The following is a 22,229-nucleotide window of genomic DNA, read 5'->3' as shown; positions in this document are numbered from 1 at the left end:
GTTGAACAGGTATTTTGCATGATATTCATGTTTATTAAAGTAGTAAAATTGGCATAACATTAGTTTTAAATTAAGCTGTGATATTCAACTGACTAATTATTAAAATATTTATTAAATAAAACGTTAAACAGGTGTTTTCCATAATATGCATAATTAATAAAGGAGTAAAATTAGCATAACATTTGTTTTAAATTAAGCTGTGTTGTTTAATTGATCAATTATTAAAATATTTATTAAATAAAACGTTGAACAGGTGTTTTCCATAATATGCATAATTAATAAAGTAGTAAAATTAGCATAACATTTGTTTTAAATTAAGCTGTGTTGTTTAATTGATCAATTATTAAAATATTTATTGAATACAACGTTGAACAGGTGTTTTGCATAATTAATAAAGTAGTAAAATTAGCATAACATTTGTTTTAAATTAAGCTGTGTTGTTTAATTGATCAATTATTAAAATATTTATTGAATGCAATGTTGAACAGGTGTTTTGCATAATATGCATAGTTAATAAAGTAGTAAAATTAGCATACCCTAAGTTTTAATTTAAGTTGTGATGTTTATTATGTATTTTACTAGTTATTAAAAATGTACAAATATTATATAAAAAGTTGAACAGGTATTTTGCATGATATTCATATTTATTAAAGTAGTAAAATTGGCATGACATTAGTTTTAAATTAAGCTGTGATATTCAACTGACTAATTATTAAAATATTTATTAAATAAAACGTTGAACAGGTGTTTTGCATAATATGTATCATTAATAAGGTAGTAAAATTAGCATAACATTTGTTTTAAATTAAGCTGTGTTGTTTAATTGATCAATTATTAAAATATGTATTGAATACAATGTTGAACAGGTAGTTACAAAGTAGTAAATTAATAATTATTATATACAAATTATACAATACAATTTTGAGCAGGTGTTTTATTAAGATGCATATTTAATGTCTTCAATAAAGTCGAAAAAATTTACAATTATTTATTAAAGGCGATTTTGAACAGGTGATTTTCATGGGATTTTTAATTAAGATATTTACATTATATAAATTAAAGATATTTACATATTAGCATAACAATTGTTTGTGATATTTACCTGACTAATTATTAAAATATAAAAAATATTGAACAGCTGTTTTGCTTGAGATGCATATTTAATAAATAAAAAAAATAAATAAAATGGTTAAATACAACTTTAATTTAGATCAAGTATTTTGCATGAATTGCATATTCAATAAAGTACTAATAAATTAGCATAACAAATTTAGTTTAAATTATATTTAACTGACTAATTAATAAAATATAAAAAAATATTTATTCAATCAAATTTAAAACAGATGTTTTTGCATAAGATGCACATTTAGAATATTTGCATAAGGTATGCTGTAAAACAAGCTGTGACATTGAACAGATAAATCAGATTGTTTTCTCCAGTGATCGTGTGTGTGCGTGTGTGTGTGTGTGGTCTACAGGATGGCACAGACAGCCGACTGCTCCTCTCTCCTGTGTACAGTATTGGGATGAGACCAGCACCTCTTGCGGGTTCTACTGTTGGAAGAGCAGAGCGCTGTGTGTCCCGCCGCCTCCACGCCTCTGCTCCTCTGCTGACGGTGCAAGAGGATCCGGTAAACACCCGTTAGCGGGCAGCGGCAGTCTAGCACCACATTATTCCTCAGGTGAATTTCAGTGATGCCTATATCCTCCAGCGCCAGTTTGACAGAGCGTTCATCAGCCGAAAGAGTCCTGGAGGAGTCCAGCAGGTGCGCAGGTGTGAGCGGAGCCGACGGGTATGCCTTTGGGGAAACAAATGCAGAAACAAATTAATTGAAGCTTACCAAAACACACTTTTTTTTGCATGTGATGCATATTTAATAAAGTAGTAAATTAGACTAACATTCGTTTTCAATTAAGCTATATAAAAATATTAATTAAATGCTATTTTGAGCAGGTGTTTTACATGAGATGCATATTTAAAAAGTAGGTAATTAGCATAACATCCGTTTTATAGATATTTGTCTAATTATTAATACAAAAAAAGAGTTTAATAAAGTAGTAAATTACCATGACATCTGTTGTAAAGCATGTTGTGATACTTAGATGTATTTGACTAATTAAAAAAATAATTGAATACAATTTTGAAAAATTATTTTGCACTAGAATCATATCTAAAAAAGTAACAAATTAGCATTACAAAAGTTGTTAATTAATTTTTTTTAGTTATTAATGTTTTTTTATATATAGTTGTTATTAAGCTATATACTAATATTAATTAAATGCAATTTTAAGCAGGTGTTTTGCATGAGATGCATATTTAAAAAAGTAACAAATTAGCATTACATAGGTTTTTAATTAATTTTTTTTAGGTATTAATGTTTTTTTATATAAAGTTGTTAATTAAGCTATATAAAAATATTAATTAAATGCAATTTTAAGCAGGTGTTTTGCATGAGATGCATATTTAAAAAAGTAACAAATTAGCATTACATAAGTTGTTAATTATTTCCCAGAGATGGGTTGCGGATGGAAGGGCATCCGCTGCATAAAAACTTGCTGGATAAGTTGGCAGTTCATTCCACTGTAGCGACCACTGATTAATAAAGGGACTAAGCCGACAAGAAAATGAATGAATGAGTGAAGTTGTTAATTACATTTTTTTTTTGAGGTATTAATTTTTTTATATATAGTTGTTAATTAAGCTATATAAAAATATTAATTAAATGCAATTTTAAGCAGGTGTTTTGCATGAGATGCATATTTAAAAATTAGGTAATTAACATAACATCAAAATAAAGCTGTGATATTTAATAGATATTTGTCAAATTATTCAAACAAAAAAAGAGTTTAATAAATCATCAGTTTTTAATTGAGCTGTGATACTTAGCTGTATTTGACTAATTAAATAATAATAATAATAGCAATAATTTATTACAGTTTTGAACAGATAGTTTGCATGAGATGCATATTCAATATAGTAATTAAGCTGTGATTTATAACTGACCATTTATTAAAATATAAAAATATAGATTAAATAAACTTTTGAACAAGTATTTTGCTTGAGATTAATAAAATATTGAATACAATTTTGAGCAGGTATTTTGCATGAGATGTATATTTAAAAAAAGTAGTAAATTAGCGTAACATCAGTTTTAAATTAAGCTGTGATATTTAATTGGCATTTGTCTGGTTATCAAAAACTAAAAAAATGAGAAGCCTCGGGGAGTCCAGCAGATGCGCAGGTGTGGACGGAGCCGACAGGTATGCCTGTTGGTAAACATATGCGGAAACAAATTCATTGAAGATACAATTTTTTTTCTGAGGATTAACTTGCATTGATTAATTGTTCACCTACGTGTTTCTCAACCAGTTCTGCACATTACCAAGTTAACCAAATACACCTGATTCAGATCATCAGCTCATTAGCGCAGAATGAAAGACCTTTAATGGGTGTGACAGCCATCCAAAACATGCAGGCTGCATCCGAAATTGCATACTTCCATACTATATAGTACGCAAAAAAGAGTATGCGAGTCGAGTCGTATGTCCGAATTCTTAGTATGCGAGAAGTAGGATGACCTACATCCGGCGAGATTCTGCGCATCTGATGAACGATATGCTGTCCCATCATGCACCTTGGGAGAATTCACAAATGGAAGTGAAGCGACTCAACTGACATATGCAACTACAGTTCATGCTACTCACGTTCATACTGGATAGAACGTACTTCGAGTGGTACATTTAGATTTAAATGCAGTACCTACTGAGTAGTAGGTGATTTCGGACGCACCCGCAGTATTGGTGGTATTCCAAGAACGTGATTGAGAAACATTGACCTAAAGAACAGCAATGTGCGCTAGCAAAATAAACATTGTACATCTGATTTCATGCTCACTAGGGCTGCGTAATATATCGATTCGGCATTGCTATTGCAAAATGATCATTGGCAATAGTCACAATCAACCCAGGCTCATTCTGAAAACGTAGTCCCGCGGACGTTTCTGAAGACAGCGGAATACGTCCCGGGGGGTACGTACGGCCGCGTTTATTTTTTTCAAGCGAACGCTGCGGGGCGGTGTGACGCTGTTCCCTTTCGCGCTTGCCTTACCTCCTTGTGGAGGGCTTCCCCGCTGCAACCCGTTTGTCCACTCAGCTCAGGGTGTACGTCGGCAGGCTCGAGATGCAGAGAGGGGTCGACCACGGCAACCGGTTTCGAGTCCAGGGAAGAGCAGCTCCAGCAATCAGGTAAGACAAAAACAGAATCCCAAAAATTAAGTGAACGAGTTTCGTGACAGGGTGAGAACGCGGTGAAATCCAAAAACGCAATGGAATAAAAAAAAATCAGGGCTTTTGTTTTTTTGGACGACTTTTGTGAACTGTTGCTCGGGTTTAGGGAAGCGAGCGGGCGGGCGGGTCGATCGGTAAAATTGGTTGGGTTCAGGGAAAGAGGAGGGCGAGCCGGCCGATTGGCCGGTCGCGCAGTCAATCATCCGGTCAGTCGGACAGCGGCCTCTGGTGGGTTCACGCGAGAACAAAAACTGCAGCCGTACGTACCCGCCGGGATGTATTCCGCGGTCTCCAGAAACATCCGCAGGACTACGTTTCCACAATGAGCCTGGGTTGGTCACAATGTAGGATATGCAATGTTGAGTCTGGACTTTCAAGGCCTGTGACTGTATGAAGATTTTAAAAGCATTCAGGCATAAGTAATTGTACCTATTGGTAACATTAATAACGATTAATTTATATTGAATTATTTGCACAACAAAGACTACGCAGTGCTATTTTACATTTGGTTATTCAGTTACTGCATACCTGAAAACTGTTAGACTTTTCTGAAAACAATAAAACACGGTTTATTTCATTTTGAATATTTTTCATTTTTATTATATTTTACAGAATCAACGCAATCAATTTAAAAATATTCAATTCTATCCAAATAAAAATATTTGGGTCATCTGGTGCAATTATTTTTTTGATTTTAATGCATTAAAGGGCACATAGGTTACCCCTTTTTTCATATTTATTATAAGTCTTTTGTGTCCCCAGAATGTGTCTGAAAGTTTCAGCTCAAAACACCCATCAGAGTATTTATTATAGCTGTTTGAAGTGTCTGTATTATAGCTGGGAAAAGGTTGTTGCTGTTTTTTTGCACTGGACCTTTAAGGCTAGTCATCCCCGCCCACCGTTCCCACGTGCCTGTCAGCAACATACCTCAATCGCTGCCCTCGGCTGCCTCAGGAAGCAGATCTCTCGTAAGATTTGTGAGAAATACTACAGTAAGAACTTTACCAATCAGTATTTGATGCATTTTCTGTGGAGTTGCAACGAGTTCACGCACACACAGCGCAGACACGCAGAGACACACACACACACACACACACACACACATATAGCACAGACACGTAGCGCAGGCAGACACACACATACATAGCGTAGACACGCAGACACACCCCCACACACATAGCACAGACACACATACACACATGCATAGCATAGACACGCAGACACACACACACACACACATTGCGCAGACACACACACAGAGAGAGACACACGGCTGTGCTGATGAAGTGAATCTGGAGTGAATAGCTGTACTTCGTTACAAACGTGCACACGTTTTAAAACATGTTAAACTTGTAAAACTCACTCTTGCTCACGTTTGATGATGATTGATGATCATATAATATATATTATTATCATAATTATATGCATTACTACGGAGACATGTTAATGCACGCAGCTGTCAATCAATATTGGTGGGCGGGGGGATCACACTCCTACGTCAAGTTGCGGTCGACTTGAAAACCGCTCCAATTGGTCCACCGTTTTTATGTCGTTAAATTTAAAAAAAAGAACTGTGTGTGTTTATTTTACCCCAATATGACGGTCTATACACTAGATATACACACGTCTGTCCAAACGGCTTTAAAAGTAGATTTTTCACCATAGGTGCCCTTTAAGAATGTTTAAAAATTATTTTTTTTTTGTAACATGTTACCTATTGTGCTTTATAATCTTTTTACAGTTTAATTTGATCAAAACATTTCTTTACTCTAAACATGTACTGCTAAAATTTTATTATTTATCCTCTTTTATAAAATTAGAATTCTTTGAAAAATATTTCCTAAGCGTTTTTAATGAAGAGTTGTTTAACTGTGTTGTTTTTTAACATATATTTTCAAACTACATAGCCCTGTGTGAAAAAAGTGTCTACTCATTAAACCTAAAGACTGAATAGGCCACCTTTAACCTTAACAACTGCAATCAAGCGTTCAAACTTGCACTGAGTTTGTTACAGCGCTGTGGGGGAATTTTGGCCCACTCATCTATTCACAATCGTTGTAATTCGGCCACAATGGAGGGTTTTCAGGCATGACGTGCCTTTTTAAGGTCATGCCATAGCATCTCAATTAGATTCGGGTCAGGACTTTGTCTAGGCCACTCCAAAGGCATTCAGAAGTGGAATTGTTGGTGTGTCAACAAATTTTATTAAACAAAAGTTTTAATAACTTTAATAACAGAAACCCGCGACTAATCCAAGCCCCTTCCTCAAGAGTATCATCAGTCTATATATGATGGTTTTATTTGCCATATTGACTGTTACACTTTTCCCTATTTAAAACAATACGAGTGACATGTCTTGTGTGTTCTATAGTCATATTTCTATAGTACAAAAATGCTTGACGAATAAAATTAACCCAATTTAGTGCACTTTTCTGCGATTTGGATATTGCATATACAGTTGAAGTCAGAATTATTCGCCCCCCTTTGATTTATTTATTTTTTTTCTTTTTAAATATTTCCCAAATGCTGTTTAACAGAACAAGGACATTTTCACAGTATGTCTGATAATATTTTTTCTTCTGGAGAAAGACTTATTTGTTTTATTTTGGCTAGAATAAAAATTATAAATTTTCAATTTTTAATAAAATAAAAACATTTTAATGTCAAAATTATTAGCCCCTTAAAGCTATATATTTTTGATAGTCTACAGAACAAACCGTCGTGGCTAACCTAGTTAAGCCTTATTGTCACTTTACACACTTTTTGTCTTGAGAAATGTCTAGTAAAATATTATTTACTGTCATCATGGTAAAGACCTGACTTTTACTATTATCGCGATAACGGTAATTTTGTGATATATTGTGCAGCCCATTCAGAAGCCTACCTGTGAAATAACCCTGCTATTAAGATAGGAAAAAAAACAGTCTATTGGAAAGATTGGTGTAAAAAAGGTCTAAAAACAGTTGATGATTTATATGGACAAGGCGCACTGTATTCATTTCAGGAATTGAAAGACAAATTCAATCTAGTAGATAAAGGGGATTTCTGGAAATATATACAGCTGCATAGTAGTATAAAAACTGTGGGATTTAAGCCAGGAGCAGAAGAAACTGTTTTATTAGGGTTTCTAAATATGCCAAAGTCGATGCAAACCACATCTTTTGTTTATAAGATTGCTGCAAACAACATGTATGGAAAAAGTGATCATTTAAGAATTATCTGGGAGAAAGACCTGGAGGTGGAATTTGAAGAGGGTGAATGGGAGGCAGTAGTTTCTGGTATAGGTGCTACTGTGAGAGATGTTAGGAGTAAACTCATTCATTACAAGATAATTAATCGATATTACTGGACACCAGTAAGACTGTATAGGATAGGATTAATGGAAAATAACCACTGTTGGAAATGTGGTCAGTCTGTGGGCACTTTTTTACATTTAACTTGGAGCTGTCATTTGGTGGCTCCATTCTGGACAAGAGTTATTCAAAACCTTGAGAAATGGCTGGGACAACCTTTACCTTATTCTCCAAGAGTGTCTTCTTGGTGATACATCGATTTTACAGAACGGAATATCTAAAACACAGGCTGGACTAGCCGTCGCAGGATGTATTATTGCTGTGAGACTGGTGCTGCGAAATTGGAAGAACTCAGATACTCCCTCATTTAAAGATTGGATTGAACTAATGACTTCTACTGCATCATATGAACGTATGTTGGCAAGACTTCAGGATTCCACCCATACCTTTAATCAGAAATGGGGTAGCTTTTTGCAATATTTGGAGAGCACATAAAAAGAAACTTGAAAAGTTGTCAATTTGACTGTCTGTTATATGGTTTTGTACTATTTTATATTTGTTATATTTTTTGTTTTGTTATTATTTTTATTATAATTTGTTTACATTATTTCTCAAATGTTGATTTTGTATTGTAAATTTTATGTTGTGTGGGTGTAAAAATTCAAAATAAATAAAAAAGTTCAATTACAAAAAAAAAGAAGCCTACCTGTGGGTACATAGTGAAGGCCTCATCAGATTGGACAGATAAACAACCTATGCATGAGGCACATAAATGCACATAAAACTAAGCTCATTTGTTGCACTTCTCCGCAATACACTGCACTGACCATTATTGCGATAACTATCATTTTTCGATATATTGTGCAGCCCTATTAGAAGCCTACTTGTGGGTGTATAGTAAATGTCTCATCGGATTGGTCAGTTAAGCAACCTATGCATGCAGCACACAAATGCTTGACACATAAAACTAACCTAATTTGTAGCACTTTTATGGATATTGCTTATACTAATATCGCGATAACGATAATTATTTTCAATATTTTGTCTGAAGGCTACCTGTGGATACTCCATTCCCCTCAGCCACGCACTGGACATGATTTGTGCCAACGAGATTCGGTCAGCCGGCACCAGCCGCAGCGCCCCTTTAATCACACACTGGCACCCATCAGGAACGTATGCAGGAATACAGTAGGAGCCCCTCAGGATGCAGAAACGCAGTCGTCTCAGGCTCGAGGCAGTAAATGGGAATGTTGCTGTGACCATGAAGAACAGCAGAACACCCAGAGCCCAGATGTCCACCAGGGGGCCGACGTAGCCCTTGTCCCGGAAGAGTTCGGGGGCCGCGTAGGGCGGAGAGCCGCAGAAGGTGGTGAGGATGTCGGTGGGCTTGCATTCAGCACTAAAGCCGAAGTCGCCCACTTTGATGCAGTATGTGGTGGTGTAGAAGACGTTCTCTGCCTTCAGGTCACGGTGGATGATGTTGTTGTCATGCTAAAGGTAAAAAAAACAAAAATCCTTATAGATGTTGGGAGATACAGTGGGGGAAGTGATTATTGAACATATCACATTTTTTTCCCCAGAAAACATATTTCTAAAGGTGCTGCTGACTTGAAATAAAATAAATAATAAAATGAATACGTCTCTCTCACCATGTGTTTGACAGCAGACAGTATCTGGGAGAAGACCAGCTTGCTCTCCATGTCAGACAGGCGCCCTCTGCTGGAGATCCTGGAGAACAGCTCTCCTCCCGGCGCATACTCCATCACCAGATGCAGCCGACGAAACGTCTCCACCACTTCGTAGAGGCGCACGATGTTGGGGTGCGAGAGTCTCTCCATGCAGCGGATTTCAGAGGAGAACAGCCTCTGCGAACGCTTGTCCAGACGCAGCTTATCCAGGATCTTCACAGCAACCCTTTCTGAGAGAGAGAGAGAGCAAAGAGAAGAGAAAATGCACAGCCAGAGTCATAAGGGTCAGTAACAGTTTGATTTTCAGCAGATTGTACAGGAATATGCATGTGCATTGTAAAAAATGCTGGGTTCCACATAATTGATTTGTGTTAGGACCACGTGAAGGAATTAGTTTTTATAAAATTAGTTATTGTTTTTTTACAAATTTAAGTAGATTGAACATTAAGTTGAAAAACAGCAAACATAAGTTCATGCGTGTGAGTTGTACATGACAGAACATAATATTTTACTAGTACACTATTCAGCTTAAAAAGTAGTTTAATGCTTAACTAGGTTGATTAGGATAACTTTGTAAGTTGAAAAAAAGAAAAAAGTAAAAAAAGACAACAGTGGTTTGTTCTCTAGCCAATCCAAAAACATATCTATATACATTTCTTAAAGGGGCAAATAATGTTTCTATATACACTACTACTATACTATCCTATTATATACACTACACCTGACAAAAGTCTTGTTGCCTATCCAAGATTTAGGAACAACAAATAATAACTTGACTTTTAGTTGATCATTTGGTTTCAGAAGTGGCTTATATGAAAGGTAAAGGCCTCTAGATTCGCTTATTTTAACACAATAAAATATGATCATGTCTTGATTTTGAATGATTTCATGAGGACAGTAAGGTCTGACTTTGCTTAGACAAGTCTTGTCACTAAACAAAAATAATGTCCAGTCTAAAATATAAAGTCATGCTGCAGTGGAAACAGAATGAATATTGTGTCTGACTCCATCATGAGCTTGGAGGACTGCATCCATACATCTCTGCAATGACTCAAATCACTGATTAATAAAGTCATCTGGAATGGCAAAGAAAGTGTTCCTGCAGGACTCCCAGAGTTCATCAAGACTCTTTGGATTCATCTTCAATGCCTCCTCCTCCATCTTACCCTGACATGCTCAATAATGTTCGTGTCTGGTGACTGGGCTGGCCAATCCTGGAGCACCTTGACCTTCTTTGCTTTCAGGAGCTTTGATGTGGAGGCTGAAGTGTGAGAAGGAGCGCTATCCTGTTGGAGAATTTGCTCTCTCCTGTGGTTTTTAATGTAATGGGCAGCACAAATGTCTTGATACCTCAGACTGCTGATGTTGCCATCCACTCTGCAGATCTCTCACACACCCCCATACTGAATGCAACCCCAAAACCATAATTTTTCCTTTCCCAATCTTGACTGATTTCTGTGAGAATCTTGAGTCCATGTGGGTTCCAGTAGGTCTTCTGCATTATTTGTGAAGATTGGGATGCAGTTCAACAGATGATTCATCAGAGAAATCTACTTTCTGCCTCTTTGCCAAATGATAAACTAGGAAGTTCAATTATTAGTTGCTGCTCTTACAACTGGGATCGACAACAAGACTTCTGTCAGGTAGTGTATGTTAAAGGGATAGTTCACCCTCCAAAATGTTAATTCTGTCATTATTTACTCAGCCTTAACTTGTTTCAAACATTTATTTATTTATTTATTAGTATTTTTCATTTTTGGGTGAACTGTCCTTTTAACTTTGGTTTAGTTTAATGACTGTAAAAATAAAGGGATGGTTCACCCAAAAATGACAGTTCTGTCATAGTTTACTTTGTCTCTCATGTGGTTTTTAACCCCCTTAGCGCCTCACAGCTAGAAGGTTGCTGGGTCGCTTGTTCAAACCTTGGCTCGGCTGGGCTCATTTGACGTTTCTGTGTGAAGTTTGCATGTTCTCCCTGCTTTCGCATGGGTTTCCTCCGGGTGCTCCGGTTTCCCCCACAGTCCAAAGACATGCACTACAGGTGAATTGGGTAGGCTAAATTGTCGGTAGTGTATAAGTGTGTGTGTGTGTGTGTGTGTGTATGCGTGGATGTTTCCCAAAGATGGGTTGCGGCTGGAAGGGCATCCGCAGCGTAGAAACGTGCAGGATAAGTTGGCGGTTCATTCCGCTGTGGCGACCCCGGATTAATAAAGGGACTAAGCCGACAAGAAAATGAATGAATGAATAAAAGGAAAATATACTGGAGAATGCTGGAAAAAAGCAGCCATTGACTTCCGTAGTATTTTTGTTTTGCTTTACGAGTGTCAGTGGCAGCTTTTCCCCCAACATTATTCAAAATATTTTGTTTTGTGTTTAACAGAAGAAAGACATTTTTGAAAGCTTAGAACCACTTGAGTGTGAGTAAACAGTGAGGAAATTTTCATTTTTGGGTGAACTGTCCCTTTAAGTTAACATGTGAAATGTGTGCATCTGAGTAAGTATTAAAAATACGTACTATACTAAAATAATAAAATTCAAATAATACAGAAATTGGGCATAAAATTAGTTAATTATTTAATTTTAAATCATACACACACCATCTTATTGTGTTAAAAATACGTATTTGATGCTAAGTAACATTTTGACTTCATCTGAAACACATTTAATCTCTACCTTGAAAAAGGCATAGTTCACCTAAAAATAAACATTTCATTCATTTATTTTCCTTCGGCTTAGTTCCATATTTATCAGGGTTCACCACAGTGGAATGAACTATTCCAGCATATGTTTTATGCAGTCGATGCCCTTTCAGCTGGAACTCAGTACTGGGAAACACCCTTACGCTCTCACATCCATACACATACTCGTACACTATGGCCAATTTACTTTATTCAATTCACCTATAGCGCATGTGTTTAGACCGTGGGGGAAACCGGAGCACCCGGAGGAAAACCACGCCAACACCGTGGGGGCGACATTGGTAACCACTGATTCATCTTGCCGTTAATATTATATTATATTATATTATATTATATTATATTATATTATATTATATTATATTATATTATATTATATTATATTATATTATATTATACTGTATTATATTATATTATATCATACTGTATTATATTATATTATATTATACTGTATTATATTATATTATATTATATTATACTGTATTATATTATATTATACTGTATTATATTATATTATATTATATTATACTGTATTATATTATACTGTATTATATTATACTGTATTATATCATATTATATTATATTATATTATACTGTATTATATTATATTATTTTATATTATACTGTATTATATTATATTATATTATACTGTATTATATTATATTATATTATATTATACTGTATTATATTATATTATATTATACTGTATTATATTATATTATATTATTTTATATTATACTGTATTATATTATACTGTATTATATTATATTATACTGTATTATATTATATTATATTATATTATATTATATTATATTATATTATATTATACTGTATTATATTATATTATATTATATTATATTATATTATATTATATTATATTATATTATATATGTTAAAAGTACTCTAAATGTGCTCGTCAGACTTAAGTTCCCATTCAACTTCAAAAGTCTACATATTTCTCAACATGTGATATTATTCTGATGACAGGACCGTTTGTACAGTAAACTAAGGTCGGTGGGTGTCTGGGTGGGATATGAAAATGACTAATCATAATCTTCCAGATTAACCTAGATTTGACTACCCCATCCCCAGAATTACACCAGCAGACGTGACGAACACATGTTCATTTATTATCCACAAGTTCCAGGTTTACTTATTTCGAATATCTACATTTTCTATTGTGGTATACAGTTGAAGTCACAATTATTAGCCGTCCTGTGAATTTTGTTTTCTTTTTTAAATATTTCCCAAACCAAGTTTCACAGAGCAAGGAATTTTTCACAGTATTTTTTACAATATTTTTTTCTTCTGGAGAAAGTCTTATTTGTTTTATTTCAGCTAGAATGAAAGCAGGTTTTAAAAAAAATAATATTTTGAGTTCAATATTATTAGCCTCCTTAAGCTATATTTTTATCGATTGTCTACAGAACAAACCATCATTATACAATGTCTTGCCTAATTACCCCAACTAATGACCCTAAGTAACCTATTTAAGCCTTTAAATGTCACTTTAAGCTGAATACTAGTATCTTGAAAAATATCTAGTCAAATGTTATGTACTGTCATCATGACAAAGATAAAAGAAATCAGTTATTAGAAACGAGTTAATAAAACTATCATGATTAGAAATGTGTTGAAGAAATCTTCTCTACGTTAAACAGAAATTTGGGACAAAAATATACAGGAGGGCAAATAACATGAATCAGCGTCTCTGAGAAAGTCTCTCTCACCCTTAGTCAAGTCGTGGACTGCGAGTTTGACCTGTGAGAAGTTTCCGCTGCCGATTTCTCCCCGGAGCTCATAAAAGCCGACCCGTCTGCCGAATGTGAGCTCATCGATGAGCTTCTCGTTGTGTCCCAGGTCATAGACAGCTCTCTCGAAGGGCGTCTGCTTCACGATGAGCTCTGGACTCACAGCCGCCGGCTTTCTGCTCAGCGTTTGACCTTTCTGCTTTTTCTCCTCCGTTAATTTTCCAGTGTCTATCCAGGCCAGTTGAGGCACCAGCTCTTTATGGTGGGATGGCACCGTCTGCTGGGCCACTTTCCCTGTATAGAGGAAAAGGACTAGTTTAAATGGCTCCTAAGTTATTTGCAATCATTTTAATTGTTTTTTGTGTGAACAAACAAATTAAAGGGCTCCTAGTTTACACCTTTTACATGATGTAGGATAAGACTTTGTTGTCTCGAGAATGTTTTTGTAAAGTTTGAGGACAGAGTAAAATTGTCTCTCCAAGTACCACCATAATGGCCAGTATTGAAATACAGTAGCGTAGTAGGCCTAATTAAGCCGCTACAGCACTGCAAAGTTCAAAAGCATGGCAGATTAATTAGGGGCCGAACACCGAAACGGTGTGTAGGCCCTATTGAAATTGCTCCATTTATTATTATTCTTCTGATTCTTCTTCTTTTTCTTTTCCGGAATGAAATCGCAATTTTGAGGGTCTAAACATGCCCGAAAACTCACGAAACTCCCCAGAAGTAGCGAAAATTTACGTTTGTTATAGCTTTCGGAAGTGGGCGTGGCAAAATGACTCGACAGCACTACTTATGCATATATGACGGACTGGCCCTGTATCTACGATCCATGCACAACTATGAAATTTGGCACACACGTCAAACATGCCAATTTCAACAAAAAAGTCTCTTGGAGCGAAACCTCAAACCCAACAGGAAGTCAGATATTTTTAACTTCCTCGCCACTAGCCGAAAAAGTGTCATTTTTGCCATTTACAGGCGTTGTATTTTAACAAACTAATTTTATTCGATCAACACCAAAATAAGTTTTGTCATCTAAATGCCTTGGCGGTGTTAAATTGCGAAGATCTCGTCGAAGGTCGTGTCTTTGGAGGCCACGCAAACTTTGACTATTTACCACGAAACAGTAAGTTGTTAGAACTCAGGAATGCATTCTCCGATCTGCCTCAAAATTTATGTTTGAAAAGATTCCTCTCCTGAAGACATCTACATGCCAATACTGAGTCACAGTCATAGCGCCACCTGCTGACAGAAGGAAGTTTGGCTTATAACTCAGCCAAACAGTCTGACCTGCCTGAAAATTTGCATGTTCCATAAGATTCCTCTCCTGAAGGCTTCTACCTGCCAACATTGAGTCACAGTTATAGCGCCACCTGCTGACAGGAGGATGTTTGGCATAAAGCTGTGGTTTTCTCAGATTTTTAAAATATATCAGCTTAAATTATTACTGTTCGCAGTTCTTTGTCACCCTGAGGCCACCGGGTGGCGGTGAGCCAGGGTGCGAGGTCCCTTTCATCGCCTCTTGCAGCTTTAATTCTTATTATTATTAATATTTATTTTGTCAGCCAATTTAAACATTATAAATAGTTTGAACATTACCTCTGCACTGTGCTTACAGGAATAAAATGTCAACTTTTAAATTAAAATCTGCTTTTAAAAGTTCATTAAAACTGTTCTTAAAAATGTAAAAGAAAACTGCTGTGCTTAAATGATGTAAAGTATTAACATAAAGTAGCTGATTCATCAAAAAATGTTCTCTGGACCTCATAAATATAGGCTATATGTTATCATATTCATATATAGGGTTAAAACTGAACTGACACTCTTTCAATTTACCATAATATTATGTGTATAGCTGCTTTGACACAATCTACATTGTAAAAGTGCTATAGAAATAAAGGTGAATTGAATTGAATATTAACTCTTTTTGACACATTTTAAAAATATATGATGCATGTATATATGACCTGTTTGTATATCTTTGAAATCTAAACATTATCTTCTATTTTAGATACATGAATTGGATTTACATATATAGATAAGAAATTAGATCTGCTCACTGCGCGTTAGAGTTGGCTATGTGTTTCAGAAAAGCAAGCGGTTAAACTATACCTGTCAACATTGGGATATAAAAAACACAATACACCCCCAACAACCGTTGCAAATATGGGGAGGAAATTAGCTTTAAAATATAGAATGCATAACAAACATTAGAAAATTGAAAATAAAATCAAAGGTTTAGCCTATCAAAAAATGTACTGATTACATTGGTGTTATCGTAAAGCCTGGTTTATACTTCTGCGTCAAGTGACCGGCGTAACCCATGGTGCATGCAACGCGCATAGCTGTGCATTTATACTTCTGCGCGCTGTCTCTGCTGGTCTGCATTAACACTTCCGAAACACTAGTTGGCAATGAGGTGTAAATGTTTCTCTGTGTCGAGTTTCTTCGCTGCGGTTTTGCTTTTTCTGAACACTTCCGGGATGTACAAGTGACTCAGACTCGCTCATTTTGAGGCAGGAACCGGCGGACGTGCAACAACTTTAACTATGAGGTAAACACAAAACAAAACTTTCCATTCGGAGCTCCTTCACGGGACTCCACACTTGTAAACAATCGCTTTATCAGGCTCGCACCATTCACATGGCTCTCGGTCCCGCCCAGACTCGTCAGGGCTACCAAGCCGACCAATCACAGAGCTTGCGCTACGCGTTGTTGCGACGTGTAGTTACATAGCATACGCCGGCGTTTGACACAGAAGTATAAATCAGTCTTAAGCATCAAAGTGTTTTCATTTTTTTACTTAAATTATTCAGTGATTCCTGCGCATATCACTTGAAGGAAGCCTGCATATCACTAGTGGTACACGTTCCACAGTTTGAGAACCACTGGGCTATGGTATTAGTTTATGAGTCAAATATAGCAAGTGAGGTTATTTGATATATAATTTGTGGTGGATTTTATTCAAGCAAATGATGCAACGATTTCGAACAAATGCTGTTACAAAGTTTGACACATGCATGTTTAACTTTACACCATTTTTGCACCTTAACTTGAAGCGACCTTGTATAGCTTCTATGCGGCTGTGGTGATTCAATTATGACTTAAAGCGATTTGATGGTCTTTGCTTAATTACAAACATCCCCTGTTTTAAAAATCTTTTATACTTGTAAAACTCATTCTTAAGGTGCTTATGATCACAGAGAGCTGAACAGATCTTTTAATCCTAGTTTTGCAAATGCTGTTCTGTGGACGTTTATATGCGTTACTATGGAGGCATGTTAATAAGCGGCTGTCAATCAATTTGGTGGGCAGGGAAAACTGCATTCCTACATCACGTTGCAGTGGGCCTCAAAATAGCTGGGATTTGGATCCTATTTTAACATCAGGAAATTTAAAAAAAGAAACGTTTGTTTATTGTACTCGGACATTTCTGTCCAAACAGCTTCCAAAAATTGATTTTGTATCATAAGTGCCCTTAAAGGGATAGTTCATAGTATGGTTTGCACCTAGTGTTGTCAGGATACTGGATTCTGACACAGCAACACTCTTTACAAAAGTTGCGTGTAAGGGGAAAACATGTCAAACTTAATGACACATTTAAGGGCTCAAAGGCAGAGGAATGCCTCTCTCGCGTGCTCTCTCGGGCACTCGCTTCCTCTGCTTTTGCAGCACTTGCTCTCTGTGTGACGGTGCTGCGCACATCAGTTCCCCCCATTCGTCAGAAGTTGACGCCCAAATTGACACAGGTAATAAAAAGATTAAACTTCAGTCATGTTCCTGTTGTGAAACACTATCAAAATGTCCACTGTTGATGATATTAGACTTCTGTTTTCAATAGTGATTTTAGGAAATGCAGTCGTGAATTTACACACAGTCGGCAAATACCAAAGAACAGATGTAACACATTGATCAAGTGTAGTTTTCAGTCACCCTCATGTAAGTCATATTCAACTTATTTCGTTTTGTCTTCATTCATTTTAGATTTCGTTCTTCAACACGTGATTTATTTACAACACATTTTTAAACATAATAGTTTAACTGTATCTTCCCCATGCTGACAGTCAGTGCAGAACATTTTACTAGTTATTTTGCAAGACAGTTGTATTCAGACAAAGTCCCTTTAAGTATTTTAGAGTTTTTTTATTCAGATCAAAGTGTAATTTCAAGACTTAATCAGTTAACTATAAAAGTTGAAATAATAAGTCAAATTATTATGTAACTGATTTGTTGTGTATATCAAAAATATACAGTAAATTTCTCTTCAGGAGGCTAATAATATTTTGTGATATATATGTTAAAATGTGCTCCCAATGCTGGATAAGTTGGCGGTTCATTCCGCTGTGGCGACCCTAGATTAATCAAGGGACTAATGCAAAAGTAAAATGAATGAATGCATGATAATTCAAATATATAAAATATGAATTGATGTTTACTTTAAATTATATTGTTCTATTAAAATTTAAATTTTTTTTAAAGATTTTGTCAAATAAAATTTTTTTCCAGAGTCATCCACCATAATTTTGTGGTTAAAAGGTATCGGTTCAGGCACCATTTTGGCACCGATATCGTTTTAAAAGTAACGATTTAGCACCGGTATCTGTGAAAAAACCCAAAACCCAAACAATACCCAACCCTAATGTTGACCACGTTCTTAAACAACGCTAATTTGTCATTGTGTTCTCATGCGCAGAAATGACTGTGATTGGCCGTGAAGGTCATCAGTTCCACAAACTCACCGCTGTTTACCAAGTGTAAACACAGATACAGGGACACTGGAGCGTTTCAAAGTAATGTCAAGCAGCTGGTTTGTCTATAAGCTGACCTACGAGCGATCCACTGATGAAGTGCGGCTTTGAATTGCTCCACTTTCAATGGTGTTTAAGAACGCGCTCAACAGCGCTCAAATGTTAGGAGGAAATGGACGTTTTTAAAATTTCAGTATCGATACGATTCAGTATCGCGATGACCCTTTTTGCATCTGCTTGATTCTTTTTCTGGTGCATTGATTTTGTAGATCGCTTATTTCAGGAAGTAGAGGTACTCATACAAATGTTCCTTTTTAATGCTTTTTAATTCTACATTTCTTCGGAAACAAAACCACAAATGTTTCGACTCAACATCTTCCTCGGTCTTTAAAAGACCTAGAAGTTGCTAAACGAGTGAAAACGAGTTAAACTCATTGGCCATGGCTAGGGCCAGACAAAATCTGTGGACATTTATGCGGAATGATTGGAACAAGTAAATGTTGACAGATTACATTTTTGGTGAACTACCCCTTTAATCAGACTTTTAAACAAGTTATACAAAGTCAATGTATTGTTGTGACTTACTGCTCATATCACCCCCTTCCCAGTTGTACACATTTGTTGCTATGAAAAGCTCAGCTCCATGTGAAAATGACTAAAAGCATGTGCTGTAATGTAACTTTGCAGCGCGAAAGACCGCATGCTTGTGTGTGTGTGTGTGCGGTGAGCACACTCAGTCAGAAGCATGCGGTCAGCATTCGGTCTTATTCGCACACTCAGAGACGAGCAGAGCGCACACATCTAAAGTCATCTTAACACGAGCGCTTTAATGGTCAAATAGGTGTCAAAACGCGGCGTTTAGTGATTATTCAAATTAACACTCATTTGTGTAATAAACAAACGAGTTGAGCATCAAAACACACGTGAAAGAGAAACAATTAAAAAAAGTGAAAGCGTGCGATAATCCTGCTGCCACCTGTTTTGATGATTATTAATCAAACAAAAGGAGAGAATCCCTCACTGCTCTTGAGTGAAGGACTGCTGTAGCTAAAGTGTTTTTTTTACAGTGAAGATGCTTAAAGCACAGTTTGTTTCATATTTTTATTCTATTGTATTTATTTCTCTTTGCAGGGTGGAAAATAACTGTAAATATGCTGTTGAAGTCAGAATTATTAGTCCTCCTGAATATTAGCAACCCTTTTCCCTCAATTTCTGTTTCATGGAAAGAAGATTTTTTTCAACTTACTTCTGAACATAAAAGTTTTAATAACTCATTTCTAATAACTGATTTCTTTTATTTTTGTTATAATGACAGCACATAATATTATACTAGATATTTTTCAAAATACAAACATTCAGATCAAAGTGTGATTCAAAGGCTTAATTAGGGTAAATAGGCAAGTCATTTTATAACAGTAGTTTCTTCTGCAGACAATTTCTAGCCGAAATAAACAAATCAGCCTTTCTCCAGTAGAAAAAAAAAATATTAGAGGAAATACTGTTAAAACTCCTGGCTCTGTTAAACATCATTTGGGAAATATTTGTTTAAAAAAGATTCTCAGGAGCGCTGATAATTTTGACTTCAACAGTAATCGTTTTGAATAATCGTGATTACAATTATGACCAAAATAATCGGGATTATGATTTTTCCCAAAACCGAGCAGCCCCAGTTTGTGAAGACAATATTGGGTCTTTTTATTTAGAGAAACACTTGATATAAATTGTATTTACTGTTTAATTGGCTATCTAAGAAACAAACATGGAAAACTATCAAAAATAACGTTCCTTTCTTGAATTCATTCAATATACGTCTAACACATTTATATACATCTACACTTTGCTTTTAATGTTTTTGTATTGGGATTGCCATTAAAGATTCATTATGATAAAAGTTTTACAAGCAAAAAATGGGCATGAGCAAATCCTCTTTGCATTTGCATTTTGAAACTCACACAGGATCTGTCCTCTTCCATTTTTCCCAGTCCTTAAGGGTAAAGTGTTGCTCTTCATATTTCCGAACATCTTCTGTCTCTTTTGTCTTGTCCAGTAGCATCCAAAGTCTTGAAAATCCCAGTATTGTCTGTAATCCGTCTGCAAATCAATCTTATCTATTCAGTTTTTCCTCTGTGCATCACTATAGTGTATGAGTGTTGACAGACAGCATGCGCTCACCTCTGTTAGCTCTTCACACTGCTGGATCATGTGTGTGTGTGTGCGTAATCCTGTCTCGCACACTCACCTACAGACAGGTGACTCACCTCTCACCCCTCCTGTTGTGGGATTACAGTGTTCAGCTGTCTGTCACTCGCTACACGTGAAAGTAGAATTTAGGTTTGTGTGTCTTCGGGCTATCGTCGTCTCTTATTTTTAATTCCTAGTATGTCGCTATGTGGTTGCTAAAGTATTGCTGTACTATATATCATTTTATATATAATTAATTTACAGAATAATTAGCCCCCTGTATATTTTATTATTCAAAATTCTGTTTCATGGAAAGAATATTGTTTTCGTTTACTCATTTCTAATAACTGACTTATTTTATCTTTGCTATAAGTACAGCACATAATATTTGACTAGATATTTTACAAGACACTAGTATTCAGCCTAAAGTGACATTTAAAGGCTTAATTAGGTTGAGTAGGCAAGTTAGGGTAATTAGGCAAGTCATTGTGTAAAGCTGCGGTCACACTAGAGTTTGATAACGCGAAATTCTGTCGTGCAGCGCTACGAAAAGGGGCGGGATAAAACAAGATAATTAGACATTAACAGAAGCGAGTGATTGGTTCATGTTTTAAATTTCTGTCCAGAGAGGTCATGTTTTGGTCCTCGATTGGTCTCATGCAGTCAATTGATGCGATCTCGCAGGTCACATCTCACCAAGCCTAAACTTTGCACTGCAGCAACCTGCGAAACTTGACGCATGACCTTGCGTTTCCAGTCTGACGCATTCGCATACGTATGAATGGAAGTCTATGGGGAGAAAAGTCCAGTGTGACCGCAGCTTTACAGTGATTTGTTCTGTAGACAGTCCAAAACAAATATTGCATAAGGGGACTAATAATTGTCACCGACTCGGTCCCAGTCATTCCCCTCGCTGGCCAGCAGAGGCCGCCATCCCCGGACTTCTAAGCATTACATCATTCACCTAGACTAGGTGCTCACACCTGATCTGAATCCAGTTAACGACCCACGCTCCCTATATAAGCCACACTCAAACACCAGCTCATTGCGAAGTCTTGTTCAGCCATGGCCAACATTTCTGAGCGTTATTCCCTGCCTGCTCTTCTGTGCATTACCCCGGACTGTTTCTGACTCTGAGTTGCCTTCTGTCTGCCCTCGACCCACGCTTGTTATACAGACTCTGAACCACGCTGCCTGCCCACGACCCACGCTTGTCATACAGACTCTGAACCACGCTGCCTGCCCACGACCCACGCTTGTTATACGGACTCTGAACCACGCTGCCTGCCCACGACCCACGCTTGTTATACGGACTCTGAACCACGCTGCCTGCCCACGACCCACGCTTGTTATACAGACTCTGAACCACGCCGCCTGCCTCTGATCCATGCCTGGTAAATCACTCTGTGTCTGTCAGCCGCCAGCCCCCTGATCTATATTGAATGCTGTTGATGTGAGTTCGCAATTTAGTACGTATTGGATGTTTGTGTTTGAACTGTGTCTATTAAATACTGCAAAATGGATCCCTCCGTGTCAGTCTCCTCATTACAATAATATTGACCTTAAAATGTTTTTTTAAATA

The 22,229-nt window shown here is 36.3% G+C and overlaps 1 protein-coding gene and 1 long non-coding RNA gene across 4 annotated transcripts in view; one reads left to right on the top strand and one right to left on the bottom strand.

Moving 5' to 3' along the window:
* Nucleotides 1–22,229, top strand: part of LOC147846549 (uncharacterized) — a 1,651,758-nt gene that overhangs the window by 931,621 nt on the left and 697,908 nt on the right. The gene's annotated exons all lie outside the window — the stretch shown is intronic.
* On the bottom strand, nt 1,159–20,678 carry LOC147837277 (serine/threonine-protein kinase NIM1-like). Of its 3 annotated transcripts, none has more exons than XM_087241489.1 (5): nt 20,419–20,678; nt 13,695–14,009; nt 9,230–9,498; nt 8,637–9,071; nt 1,159–1,799 (listed from the first exon to the last, which is right to left on the bottom strand). In XM_087241489.1, exons 1-5 carry the CDS (start codon nt 20,486–20,488, stop codon nt 1,473–1,475), a joined length of 1,416 nt encoding a protein of 471 aa, XP_087097615.1. In that variant the 5' UTR covers nt 20,489–20,678; the 3' UTR covers nt 1,159–1,472. The 3 variants fall into 3 exon arrangements, 2 of the variants coding, with proteins under 2 accessions (XP_087097615.1, XP_087097616.1); XM_087241490.1 differs by lacking the exon at nt 1,159–1,799 and adding an exon at nt 1,912–3,267; XR_015478996.1 differs by lacking the exon at nt 1,159–1,799 and adding an exon at nt 6,798–7,171 and having other exon boundaries at nt 8,287–9,071.

Source organism: Danio rerio, chromosome 2, assembly GCF_052040795.2.
Source record: "Danio rerio strain M-AB ecotype USA chromosome 2, GRCz13ab, whole genome shotgun sequence".
NCBI lineage: Eukaryota > Metazoa > Chordata > Actinopteri > Cypriniformes > Danionidae > Danio > Danio rerio.
Note: the sequence above shows the minus strand (reverse complement) of the source record. Positions and strands in the feature narration are given on the sequence as shown.